The following is a 14,084-nucleotide window of genomic DNA, read 5'->3' on the forward strand; positions in this document are numbered from 1 at the left end:
CCCAGCTCCACACCTTGTTATTTCAGAATTCTATCCTTTAAGGTTTTAGGAAAGAGAAGGCGCTGATAGGAGTAATCTAAGTTTTTTTGTCCTTCATGGGCCAGGTGGGTGTTTACTAGGAACTACACTTCAAGGTTACAGCTATGCTCCCATTCATAGATCAAGCAGCTGATCCTGACATTACTTGGCACAGTTTAACTCACACTTGTCCAAAGGCAACACGTTCCCAAACTCTGCTCACAAATTTCAAGCCAATAAAATCTCTAGCTGCAAGTAGCAGAGAGGCGCTTTGGGTTTCAAGTGAGAATGCTCAGGATTGCAAGTGGTTCAGTGGCTGTTATGTTGGGACACTCCATTCGGATGTTGTTTAATGAGTCCAGGTCCCAACCCAATCAGAATGAAGAGAAGAACAAAGATAATGTCCTCCATCATATTCACAGCTTGGAAAGAAGAGAGGAATAAAGGGGAATAGCAAGACTTTGTAAGTGACGAGGTTAGATCGGAAGTGTGCGTTTTCTTGACAGTGTTGCAAAACATACAAACATTATGATTTTTCTCAGGAGAAATTAGTAAACTTAATACATGCAAATTCAACAAGTGCACAAATAAAAATTGCTGCAATTTTGTGTGCTGTTATTATGCAGTGAAGAGGGCTGGCTAATTTACAAAATTGGTTCCACAAATTTTGAAGCGAATAGTTTTTGGAGAAAGCAGTTCACAGACAAGCGCGACCCACTGAGAAAGCTTACAATGACAAACTACTTGTCCCCACGACACAGTGACCCCATTCTGCTTGTCCAGGCTTGGTAAGGGCTCATGCCTGTGTGAACTCAAGGCCTGTGCTAGAATGTGAGCACGATATCGGGAGTTAAAGGTAGTCACATTTCGCCTGTGCACCCTAGCATCATGAGAGGAAATAATAATTAAAACAAACAGTCCATTGCTATTGGCCAAGGAGGTAATGTTCCTATACAATACAATGATCAAGAAGGACATATTTTTTTCAAAACAGAGTGTCCTTTTTGTCAGCCTTCACAGATAGTATTACAAAGATTCTTCAAAATATATATCTACAAAAAAAAAATCCTATTGACATATCCTGGTGTCCTGATTTAAAATATTAAAGTACGACACTTGCAGAAAACCAAGGGATGAATGACTTCCAATCACCTGGAACCAGAGAGAGACTTCATGGTAGAAATGCCTCAGGCCAATATGTGCAATGACATCTCAAACGCCTTTGCATTTCTGCTGAAATCGGCAATCTCTCAATGTCACTCCATACAGTGGCCAGATGAGTTCTTGCCACCATTTGTCCTTTTCAGATTAAAAATTTTATAGGGTTGTTTTCAAAGGGGGTAGGGATTGAGCAACACGTTGATGTTCACCTATTAGCTTCTTATTTTGAGGAGGGAGCCGTTCCTGTTTCATGAAATGGAGTAGCACAGCGGACATTAAACAGAAACATCAAATTTCCAGAGGAATGGGCAGCACAGGGGATTCGACGAACTCGAGCTCTTAAATAGATTTTACTGTGTCGCTACTGAATCATGTACTCAATCAGACTCTGGGTGCAATATCAACGGGGCCTACAGCTCCTGAATCAAAGAGGCTGAAAGTGTTCTCCAAAGGGTTAGGCATTGATCATGCTCCCCACCCTCTCTGTGATGGAGCTTCCCATTGTCTGAAAATCCTCTGACTGTCCTCAGTAATACGGCCAGGCAAACAAGCAGACGCTTTGTGCTCAGCAGAAACCACAGAAGTCCCAAAAAAAAAGCCAAACCGACTCTAGGTTCTTTACAGCTGCCAATTCAGGAAGACTTTCACCCAGGCTTTGCCTGTTGGGCTTGAGCCCATCTTCCCAAGACATGGATCTGAAGTACTTTGAGATATAAATGTACCTATTTCCTTACAAAAATGCAAAAACTGGATTATATTACAGGAAGGAACAGCATACTGACTGTCTAGGCTAACAAAAAGGCTTTAATAACTGGAGTAAATGTGAATGTGGCAGGACAACCACAATAAGAAATATTGTGTACATGATATTTACAGCAGAGTTAAGTGCTAGGTGACATCACTAACAAATTAGGTTTCGATACTCAAATGCAACAATGCCCTGAGTACCGTCTCTGAGTGCCTTTTATATGTCATATATATAATATACATATAGAATATATATATAGAAAAGAACCCACTACTTTTCTAAAATTCCTCCACTCCCACTATTTGTTACATCCTTAAAAATAAGAAAATGTTAATTCCGGTGTAAAAGAAATTAAATTACAAAGCAAGCCAATTCTCTGCCAGTACACAGACTCTCAACTGCTTTTGTCCCTTCTGCTGACTGGGATGTTTTGTTCATGCTCGTGTTTGCAGAGGTAGTCATTCACCGACATTGCTGGTGCTCCTTGTGTTCTGGGGCAGGGTTGGTGGGGGGGTTCGCCCAGTCTGGGAAATATGGCTGGAGGCTGGTGTGGTCAGAACCCGGGGATGGGGGGAATTACTGTTTAATGGAATTGTTCTGATTAGCGCCCGGGATGGTTAAAGTGACTTAAAAATAGTGTCAACTTTATTTCCCCTTGTCTCCAATTTTCTGAAGGGACTGATTTCTTCCTGGAAGAGCCTGTGCCCGTTTTCCCTACATGTGACCCGAACCATTGAAGGACGGTAAACTAACCCCGGTTCTATTCTCACCTTGCCTGCATTGTAATGGGATACATAGAGCAGCAGTGGGAAGCTCCCCTAACCATGGCACCAGAGGGTAAGCTCATTATCCCTATTACTGAGGCTGGTTGGCACAACAGCACAAAGCAGTGACTGAAACTTGGACCTATTAGTCTGTAATGCAACCACCAACTGAACGGCATGGGATCTTTGAGGAAGCCACTGACTGATACTAGCACAGTGACTCACCCAAAAATGGCGGCAATTGCAAATATCCCTCATGGCGGCAACATCTGTTATTGATATTACTACAGGAGAGAGAGGACAGCAAATAGGGAATTACTCTGTATTCCTTTAAAATCTTCATGCCAGCTCCTAAAGTGTTTCCTGAAACTCAGTGTCAAGTACCTTCTATATGAAAAGGCCAGGCCATCGTAATTGGCTGAACTCATGGTGGGGAAAGTTGGGGCAGGAGTATAAAGGAATGCCAATTGAAAATGACCGCTGCTAAAATCATCCCAAAAGAAAAAGAATATCATCAAGGTAGTTTCAAGGATGGCCCTAGCTTCCATTTCTGTGAAGACTGGGGACTGAGAAGTCATCATCACCAATTGGGAGTAACTAGGGAGATGACCCATGACCTCTGTCTTCAACAGCATTTCTGACTGCACAGTTCCCTTGATGAAAGCCCACTTCTTTCATTCTGTAACAGTCATGGCCGCTGCATTAGTTGTGAAAGGAAAGAGGGTAAGAGTCAAAAGTGGGCGGCTGGCAGTCTCTGTTGTTCTGGGTTCAACAAGACGGGACTGGATGTGGTCAACAGCATGCATTTTAAAACCGAATCCCCTACACTAAAGAACTCTGAAGAACATGCAGAAATACAATACTCCAATCTCGTACCACAACCCATTCCCGATCACAAAGGTCCACAGGCCATGCAGAGCTCCCTGGTAGCCAACCCCTCACACGATGCCATCAAGAAATCTCAAAACGTTTCGGGCGACCACCCTATCTTAAAAGGGTGCACTCTGTCCCTCAATCGTGCCGAGGTTCCATGGCTATGAACTAGACTTTGGTGAGTTAGCAGACCTCAGCAAACGGCAGCAGTCAGGGTTAGTGAAGGGGCAAAAACAAAAGGAAGAGTTACATCAAATATCCACAAACATTTGCTGGAAGTTGAAGGCAGGACTGGGCCCAGCTGGTGAAAACCGACAGCAGATCCTTTCAGAGGTCACCCATGAGGTGATGGTCGAAGGAATCAGCCATGTAACCCCTGGAACTCCAATCCTTTTAATTCAGATACCAGCAAACTATTTGACTGTTAATCCCCCAGGTGCTTTCTCCGACGGGATTTGAAAATGTGGCAAGAAACTAGAGTGGGAAAGCCACTTTCTCCTCAGTCAAAACATACCAGACAAAGCGGTGTTGACTGTGACATTCAAGCCTCTTTCACCAAATCAACAATCCCTACACGCTATCCCATTCATTAAAACTAAGCTGTCAAGTCAGGACTGTAAACTCCTCCTCAGACTCAACCCATCTCCCCATTAGAAACTGAGGTTATTTGGAGACGAAGAAGGGAGACAAGTTAGATAGCTCCTGAAATTCCTCAGTTTCCCTTCACTCATCTCCATCTCCATCACCTACTCCTCTGCCACATTCCAGTGCGGCCTCCAGCCTTAATGGCTGGTACATTACAAGCCCCTCATAGCTTCTTTTCAAATACATGAATGTTCGAACCTGTTGTTCCCTTGCAACAACGTAAGGTGAACTCAGTGGGCAGAACAGATCCTCGTCACACTCCAACAACCTCTACAGACAACTGGAATCCCTAGGGGTTAGTATAGACATTTAATGGCATTCAGGAGGCACTTCTTCAGTCTTTTTCAATAAGTACCTATCCAATGCTCAGCTCAAACACCAATCCACCTTACCCACTGCCAATAGAGCCCCAATCATAATGATCTGCCAACTCAATAGGTGATCTGCTCATTATCACATTGCTGTTTATCAAATTTGCTGTGTGTAGATTGGCTGCCACATTCCCTGTATTACAACAGGGACTGCACTTCAAAAATATTTTATTGGCTGGAAATTGCACTGGGATTCTAAAGCTATGAAAAACAACATATAAATGCAGGCCCTTCCTATCTTTCAGTGGCTGAATCATCACAGTAAGTAATCCAGAAGAGAGCGTTCTGACTGTGTGTAATCTAACAGGCAAAGCTCTCATGCCCTTGGTATTATTTCATGACCTAGGGTAAGGGCTGGACCAGTCACATTAGTTCAGAACAGTAGCCTCTCTTTAGCTACTACACACAAACTCACTCAGCGGGAAGTGCCTTATCTCTGAGGCACATGTTTGCTTTGAAAATATTGGCCAAAACTGAGACAGGTAATTTATATATAAATACATCTTTCCTGGGCTTCATCAGTTTGCTTTGATATACCCAAAGTTAGTTCCAGCTACCACATTGAGTCAAATTGCTTTGCAGAGTTGATTATAATCTCTCAACTGGATCTCCTGTTCCAGTATGGTTGAAAATGTGCCATTGTTCACACTGTAAGAGCAAAAATGGACAATGCAAGGGGGGCAGCTGATGTCTATGGAACTGAATGACTGCCCTCAGAGGGGAGTATCAGGTGGGGAAAAGTTGTCCCGCTTTTGCATTTTAAGCTTACAAATACTGGGTGGACAAGCAAGTCAATAGTTTCATGTGAAACCTGTCCTTTATAATACCAGCCTCCGCTTTAATGAGCACCTCTTTCAAATCCGTTGTGTCTACCTTTTATGATGTAACCACGTCTGTCAGAAAGGAGAAATGCAAACTGGGAAGGGAGCCTTCTAATTAACTCCTTATATCCTGGAACTTCGACCCAAGTCAACTGCCTCTCCTGTCACCCACACAGAATTGTTTTGAGAAATTGAAGGGGTGATGATACCAAACTCCCATCAAGCATCTTGATAGATGGCAATGACTACAAAAGCACGGCTGCCATTTTGTGACTGCAAGCAAACAAAATGGAGGCATTTTACTCTCTGTTCCCCCTCCCTCCAACAACGATGGTAAGAAGGCAACGTTCCTACATACAAGCCCCCATTAACACTTACTTTCTGAAAGTGATCCTTATCCAATGCTTACTATCCCTGAAATGTAAATATTATTCTTTTTATAAAAAAAGGAAGAAAAACCGTACCATTACCTCTCACTGAGCTCAAGTTCTGGAGAGAGGAAATTAAAACACACACACACATACATGACCCTCACAGAAGTAGTGCAGAATATTGTTCTTTTGACTTCACAACAGTTCATTTTTTTTTGCGCTTTTTTTTACATTTGTTCGAATGTAAAAATATCTGTATTTCTGTGAAAAATAGATTTTTTTTGTGTTTGGTAAAAATGAGCAGGCACCAAGGTGTGTAGATAAATGGCAGGCGGTAGCACCCTCTGTGTAGGGGAGGTTTTGGGGTGGGGGGGTGAGCTCCTAGTCCTTCACCAGCCGGTAAACGTGATGTTGTGCACCGTGTTCGCTTGTCGACACTTCAAATACAAACGCTATACACAGCAGGGTCTCCTGGGTGTCCCGGTTGGTCACAACCTGGCAGAAAACAAGAGAGAGAGGGGAGAGCTTGAGCTGAGATGCAGTTGTACAGCACAAAAGTCACCTTGCAGCACCTTCCCAGCATCACCCTGGAGTTCGGCGTCAGAGAATGGACCAGAGGTGAAGGGTGAAACATTAAGGTCAATTGCTAGAGGCAAACAGTCATCGATTGATTAATTATGTTCAACAACAACTTACACTTAGAGTCATAGTTATACAGCACGGAAACAGACCCTTGGGTCCAACTTGTCCATGCCGACCATGTTCCCAAATTAAACCAGTCCCACCTGCCTGTGTTTGGCCCATATCCCTCCGAATCTTTCCCATTCATGTACTCATCAAAATGTCTTTTAAACGTTGTAACTGTACCTGCATCCATCACTTCCTCTGGCAGTCCGTGTAAAAACATTGCCCGTCATATCCTTTTTAAAACTTTCTCCTTTCACCTTAAAAATATACTCCCGAGTTTTGAACTCCCCCATCTTAGGGAAAAGACCCTTGCTATTCACCTTATCTATACCCCTCATGATTTTGTAAACCTCTATAACTTACATAAATCTTAAAAGTCCTGTCCCAAGATTTGACACCGATTATTCACATTTATTGCTGCTATGGCAACTTCATTTGTTTGACTTCAGTAGGACTCCTGCCCTTGTGATAATGGAATTACATGGAAGCCCAGCCCTGGGCTAAAGAGTCAAATTTTGTTCAGCTTAAGATGTGTGATATAGGAAGTGCGGTACAGTCATTATTTTGTGTTATCAAAACATTTCACCTTTGGAGAGTTTGAGGAAGAGAACATGAGAAAGAGACAAAAATAAAGTGGTTCAGGTCTCAAGAGTTACACCCTCAGATAATACAGTAATTGCTCTGTATCCACAAGGGTTCCATTCCCGAGAATCCTCACAAATGATGAAGTGTTCATTTTAAAATAGGTTAAAAATTGCGAATTTTGCCCCTGGCTGTTGATTTTTGTGGTTACTTCATTTTTGGCACAGCTAGGTGAATTCATGATTCTGTGGGTACAGAGGATTTACTTTATGGTTCAAATGATGAAACATATTAAGGGTTAACTCAAATCAAAGTGATAGTCTCACATTGCTTAAGGTAGTGACTGGCACAACATAGCCCAGGAAGTCACCTACGGCAGACCTGAATTTGAACTTTTTGAGTTCTTGTCATTAAGACCCACGGTAGATATTCGAGCCCTTGAGGCAGCTCAGGAAGAGCTGTAAGGCAGGCGTCCAGGGTAGCAGAGAGAAACTGGAGGAAATGAAGCCTTTCAGCTGTAAAAAGTGATGACAGAGGTGATCCACTAAGGGTGTAAATAGTGGAGATTGGGTACATTCAAAAATTACTTTACTATAAATCATTAGAATAGGACAAAGGACACTGTAGAAACTTCCAGAAATGATGTTCCAGGCAGGTGAGGAGTATTCCATGACAGTCCTGACTTGTGCCTTGTAGACAGACCCTGGGGAGGCAAGAGCTGAGTTACTCACTGCAATATTCCCAGCCTCTGAGCTGCTTTTCAATGGGTTAGCCATTGACCCACAGGAGGAATCAGCCATAATTAATAAGTCATAATGCTGCGGTGCTTTGATTTGCCAGGCACAGGTCAGTTGTAAACGTTTGATCTTGGTAATGACAGATTTTTGTTTCAAAAGGAGGAGTGGTTACCAAGCAGATCCATGAAGTGTAATATTATAATCCCTCAAGTAATGTTAATGTGTGAGGTGTACGTGAGTGTAGGTGCAGTGAGTTTATGTCGGGACAGCGTATTGAATGCACCATTATGAGGGAGATCTATGTTCACAAGTTGGGACACCTTATTATTTGGGGAAGCGGGTGAGCTCATTCAGTCATAATATTGCTGGCCTGACCACTGTGTTCTCCATCTCTTGCATTTGCAGATCAGGTGTTTGTTTGTGTGCTTGTTGTACAAAGCAGTTAGTACCTAAAAGAGTTAACTGGCATCACAAGATAAGCTTCACCCATTGGGATATAGAGGGCCTTTCCTGGGAGGAGTTAGATAGAGTTCTAGTCTTTCATGTTTCATGTAGCTAAACAGCGATGTGTACTTAATCTCAAATCTAGCCTGAGGTCTTATTAGAGATTCTCATGTCACTGTTATAACATACTGTTAAGTACTAGATAATAAACCTACCCTGTTCAACAAGACTTGCTTCTGTCAATGACTTTGTGTGAACATTCTCCCTCACTGGTGCCAGTGACTTACATTCATACCAATAAGAAAGGGTGGGGGCAGTGAATCAGTGGCGTGGCTGGAGATGACCAGACTGGTACTTACCTGCAGGATAGTGAAGTTCTCTAGCACACTGTTCATCATGTACTTCTCTGGTAAATGCTTGAGTTTGTGGATGAAATTGATCATGTATTCACACATTGGGGAGCGGTGGATCCGATACAGAAACCTTCCATTCTCCAGCCTGGCATATTCTGTCTGTGGCCCAACAAGAGACAGAAGACACAAAGCATTATATAGAATCAGTTATTCTGTAAAGGTAAAATCTACCTGTTGTGCAAGAAACAGTAAATCACATTTGAATGATGCAGGAGCTTGTTTGGTTCCATCTTGATGGTTAATTAGCCTTTGTTGAAGCACTTGCACTGGAAGGATCTGAATTTCACACAGAAAGCTGCTGTGGCTGAGTGCTGCAGGCCAGTTGGTCCATTGCAGAATGAATGGTGCAATCTACAGAATAACACATAATCCCTTCAAAAAACTGACTGGATTATTAGACCAGCATTATCATTATTTAACATGCAGACAATGCTTCTGGTTGTACTGCACCTTAAAGGGGCTTGTTCAATTTCTCCCCTCTTTGTTTAGACAGCCAACACCACCAATTTATCCTTTACTGGGTACAATGGTAATCTCTCTGAGACAGGTTCTCTCAATGGCTGTTAGGGGAAACAGAGAAGAGACATTGCTCCTGTACGTTTGAGGAGGTGACAGCTCCTTGGATGGAATAAGTCATTTGCAGTTCTTAATGAGGAAGTGGACTCGGTGTCTGACTGTCACCAAACGACTTAGTGATCCAGAAATGTGAAACAAAAAATTCCCACTCCTCAACCTCACCATCCTTTCACTACTAGAACAACAACATTCTGCTTCCTCTTATAGAGTCGCAGAGTCATACAGCACGGAAACAGACCCAGTCCATGCCAAACATAATCCCAAACTAACCAAGTCCCACCTGCCTGCTCTTGGCCCATATCCCTCCAAACCTTTCCTATTCACATATTAATCTAAACGTCTTTTAAACATTGTAATTATACCCACGTCCACCACTTCCACAGGCAAACCACCCTCTGTGTAAAAAAATTGCCCCTCATGTCTTCTTTAAATCTCTCTCATCTCACGTTAAAAGTGTCTTGAAATCCCCCTTCCTAGGGAAAAGACAATCACCATTAATTCTGTCTATAAAGCTCATTATTTTATAAACTTCTATCAGGTCATCTCTCAAACTCCTGTGCTCCAGTGAAAAAGTCCCAGCCTTTCTTTATAACTCAAACCTTCCACACCTGGTAAATCTCTTCTGACCTCTCTCCAACTTAATAATATCCTTTTAAATCACTTCTTGGTGTTTTTTTTTCCCTGAGAATAGTTGCTCACCTCCACCTTCTCCACGACTTGTTTTCCGAAAGAGCAGACTTTAGTGGAGCAGGTGATGGTCATGTTCTCAGAGTTCGTGTACTGGCTACTGACTCCATAGAAAGCTCCAGGCCCATCCTGGATGTTGCTGTTCAGGTCCGCCTGAGGAGACAGTGGCACAGAATGAGGCCCTGGATGACACCGACAATAACTCACATTCAGATAGCGCTTTCACTGCCCCAGGGTGTTTCAAAGGAGCATCACCAAACAAAGTTTGGCCCTGAACCCTGTCAGAGGATATGATGGAAGGTGATGAACACTTTCGATAAAAGAAGTCAGTTTTAAGGAAGGTTGCATGCCACAGTTAGGGAAACACAGGTTACAAGTGCAAAAAAACTCTTCGTAGATTTGTCATACGCAATTTTCCTTCTATAAATCAATGACAGTGCTCAAGTCGTTATATTTTTCCAAGTTCCCCGTTACCATGCACTCAATTGTAGGTTATAATTCCTTTCTTACTACTGATATCAGGTTGACTGGCCTGTAGTTACACTTTTTCCTCTCTTCCTCCCTTCTTGAGTAGTGGGGTTTGATCTTTGATAAGTCCTTAGAGAGGCTGAGATCAGGTTGGCATTCTCCGCTCCCATAAAGTTGGAGTGATCTGTTTGTTTCCATCACCAGTGTTTCAGTCTGCAATGTTATACGCAAGCGCCACCTGTTGATGCACTGAACACAGTACAACAGAACATTCCCCATTGGTCCTTACATTGACATAAAGGCAGGACAACCGGTAAACCCATGGATGTGGGTTCCCTAGAGATTCTTTTAGTGACAAGACCGTATTCAAGTTCTTTTGCTTCATTTTCCAACTGACAGCCAGAGATTGCAAGCCTGACCAATACACGTTTGTAAAGTTGGACTTCCTTTATTTCTTCATTTTTCTGCCTTTATATTCTATATTTTGGTTTATTTTTCTGTATTTAAAGATGGTGTCAGAGAGTGGTGACACTCTACAACACTTTTCACTTGTGTTTTGTAACAAGATACACGTGACAATAATTAAATAACTCAAAGCAGTGTGCCAGACTATAGCTGGAGAGCAGAGAGGAGGGAAGGAGGGAGGGATTGTGGGTCAGGGCGATACCATATTGGTTGAGGAGTGGGATGTGGTGGTGGGTTAGCGAGATGACAGGTTGTTGGTCAAACATTTTTCTGGGATTTAGTGGCGAAGTGGGGGTGCAATGCTGGAAAGTGGGTATGATTTCTGGATGGTCAGAGAGAGAGAGAGAGAGATCAATGGGAAGAAAAGCAGATTAGCTTTGTAAACCTGCGAGGGGGTTTTCTGTTTCTCTTGGCCCACAAGTGGTGTTGGAAAGACCCTAGCTGACGATCTGGCCTCTATCACATGCCTTTAGCTGCTGGGTTCTCGAGCTCTGGCAAGTTCTGGCCCAGGAACTGATACTTGAATTAAATTTAATGCATGCAGCTCATTTCAATATTAAATCAACAACATACCTTGGCAGAATAAGTCAGTCCCCTTTTAAAGCCAAAAACTGAAGGAGGGTTGGGTCAGACTTTCACCACAGCCGTCTGCTATTCCTGAACACTTAAAGTTCCCTCCATTCTGTCTGTAATTAATACTTCACCCAGAGATGCCAGACATTGTAAACCTCACTGTGTATTGCTGGGGGCTTGATTTACAATTTGAAAATTAGATCAGAGTCATTGCTGGCAGCAGGAAGAGTGTTACCCAGGAAGCAGGTGGGAATTTGGTGCCAACTTTGATGACTTAACACTTCAGTGGAGCTTCCTGCAATGTTTCACTATGTAAAAGGCACTAATTAAACATGTTATTGTTGCTGATTCATGCTGTTCCTTTCCCCAGCAATGTTCAATATTGAAATCAGTAAGGAATCATAGACTATAAACGACCATAGCCAACACTCTCCATTAGAGAGATTGTGACAGGGAGTTATGTACAGCTTGAGGTGGTCCACTTCATAAGTGTAGGGTAAAATGAGGAGATAAGCCTTTCCAAACCTTCACAGCCAGGGTGGGGGTTGAACCCACATTATGGCCTTATTTTTCACTAATCAGCTATAGCTAACTGACCCCAAAACTGATTAAAACAAAGTTGTTGAGGTCACAACACCAGCCAAGTGCCATTTCAATTGTCACTTTGGGCCCATAAGATCAACGGACCAGCAAGTAACAGCGACCATATGGTCCACAGAGGACAACAGCGAGAAGGAAGCGGGGGCCTTACCCAGAACTTTACTAAGAAGAAGGCATTCTGTGGTCCTTTCTCAAACAACTCCTTCAACCCGCCCTTTTTCTCTGGAAATTTGTCGTAGATCTGACGGATATCCACGGCCTCCAGTAACGGGTCGCTGTAGGATGGGTTTGTCTGACCAATGTGTACGAAGAGGTGTTTGTTATACTGCAAAAAAAGAAAGGAGGTGAGTTACTTCATTCCTTCCTGCCAAAGACCACCTTCACTTCCATTCAGCTGCGGCCCATTTGGGGAACTTGTGTGCCTGAATTGGAAGCTCCTGGACCCAGTAGCAATCCAGACACCTGAAGACATAGTTGTGACTGATAGATTAAACCAAAGGCTCAATCTTTCCCCTCAGGTAGCCTTATAAAGGTCCCACAGTGGTACAAGCCATATTCTTTCAGTGCGAAGGGGAATGAGTGATACATGTTGAGCTAGCCAGAGATGTCCACATCCTGTGAACTACATAAAAAAATACAAAGTGCTTTCCCTGGTGACCGGACCAACATTCATGCCCCAACCAACACCTTAACCAGATTCCCTGGCCATTTATCTTATTGCTGTTTGTGGGAGTTTGCTGGGTACAAACTAGTTGCTGCTGTCATGGAGCAGACAAAACCCCCTCAAAACATATCAAGGAGATAGCCTAGACCCTAAACATTGTCTTATTTTAAAGGCAAGTGCACTCCAGATGCAATATGAATGGTCAAACTACCAGTCTTGAAGCAAAACACACTTTATTCATACACTATAGTTAAAAGACAACAAAAGAAAGAAGAAACTGGAATAACTTAACTGTATCGGGAAACTTAACAGAATGATGGATTGTTTTACTACTAAACAGTAACTGTTCCAATATTGTAACATCCCATAAACACACCCTTGGCAAAGGCAAATTCAGTAAAATAGATTGTCTCACATGCAATTCTAGCAGCAGGAAGAGAACCCAAGCTTTTAGCTGTAACTGAGAGAGGAAAAACAGCTTCCAAGCCCAGCTTTAAGACCCCAGTAGCAACTGCTACTGAAAACTAAAACTAAAAATCCTGATTCTGTGGGATTTTGACCCCACCCGTTCAGGCTGCTTCTATTGTTTTGAATTTAGAAAAAAAGACGCAATTTGTGGACTTTGGAGCAGACTGCTTGGCATCTCAACCATTCTTCATTAAAAAAAGGACCAAATGTATCTCTTAAAGCCATAGTGTTGTCTCATTGCACCTTCCTGCATGACTGCAGTGATTACACTTTAGAAAAATGTCTTTGACAGTGAAGTGTTTTGGGGCAGTCACAGGTGCCATTTATATGAAAGTTTTTCTTTTACTCATTTGTCTTTAAGTTGTGTGGATTCAAAGACAGTCTGGAGAGTTTCACGGTGACCTGCGACTCAGAAGAAATGGCAGTTACAAACTAGGGACTGATGGTGGCAAAAACCAAGTTGGAAATACTAATTGAAGCTGGGTTTCAAGATAAAACAGGCAGTAGTTCTATTTGCACACAAACTGAAAGCAAGTACACAGAAGCATTACACTGAGGAAGAACAAAGGCATGTCGAGGGTAGTCCGTCAGCAGAAGCACAGTGAGCCTTGGCAAATTTCAGAGCTAATTCCCAGCAGAATCCAAAGGCAAATTTTTCATTCATGAGGGGGAATTTTCAAAAGGGTGTTCAAATGTAAGTAACAAAGGGTCATGAGCATTCAGGAAAATACATCAGCGCTGTTCTAGCTTTTCAAATCAATCAAATTCCTGAACATAGTACTCAGGACAGGATAATGATTTGAAGCAGCGGTTTGAGAGTAGGTGAGCACAGGGAGGGTCTGCGTCAAGGCCACTATGCTCAGGGGCAGGGTTTGTGTGTGCGGGTTAGGGGCAGTGTTGCTGTGTGTGTGTGTGTGTGTGTGTGTGTGTGTGTGTGTGTGTGTGTGT

At 42.8% G+C, this 14,084-nt stretch overlaps 1 protein-coding gene across 3 annotated transcripts in view; it reads right to left on the reverse strand.

The window, feature by feature from the left end:
- Positions 1 to 6: 6 nt before the first annotated feature.
- Positions 7 to 14,084, reverse strand: part of LOC109930967 (transcriptional enhancer factor TEF-5-like) — a 144,229-nt gene continuing 130,151 nt past the window's right edge. For all 3 annotated transcript variants that reach the window (XM_048612144.1, XM_048612145.1, XM_048612143.1), the window contains 4 exons: positions 12,156 to 12,329; positions 9,911 to 10,051; positions 8,582 to 8,734; positions 7 to 6,267 (listed from right to left, as the gene is read on the reverse strand). In XM_048612144.1, the coding sequence (XP_048468101.1) occupies positions 6,154 to 6,267; positions 8,582 to 8,734; positions 9,911 to 10,051; positions 12,156 to 12,329 (582 nt within the window). In that variant the 3' untranslated portion in view covers positions 7 to 6,153. The remainder of the gene's footprint in view (positions 6,268 to 8,581; positions 8,735 to 9,910; positions 10,052 to 12,155; positions 12,330 to 14,084) is intronic.

This window comes from Rhincodon typus, chromosome 25 (assembly GCF_021869965.1).
Source record: "Rhincodon typus isolate 14 chromosome 25, sRhiTyp1.1, whole genome shotgun sequence".
NCBI lineage: Eukaryota > Metazoa > Chordata > Chondrichthyes > Orectolobiformes > Rhincodontidae > Rhincodon > Rhincodon typus.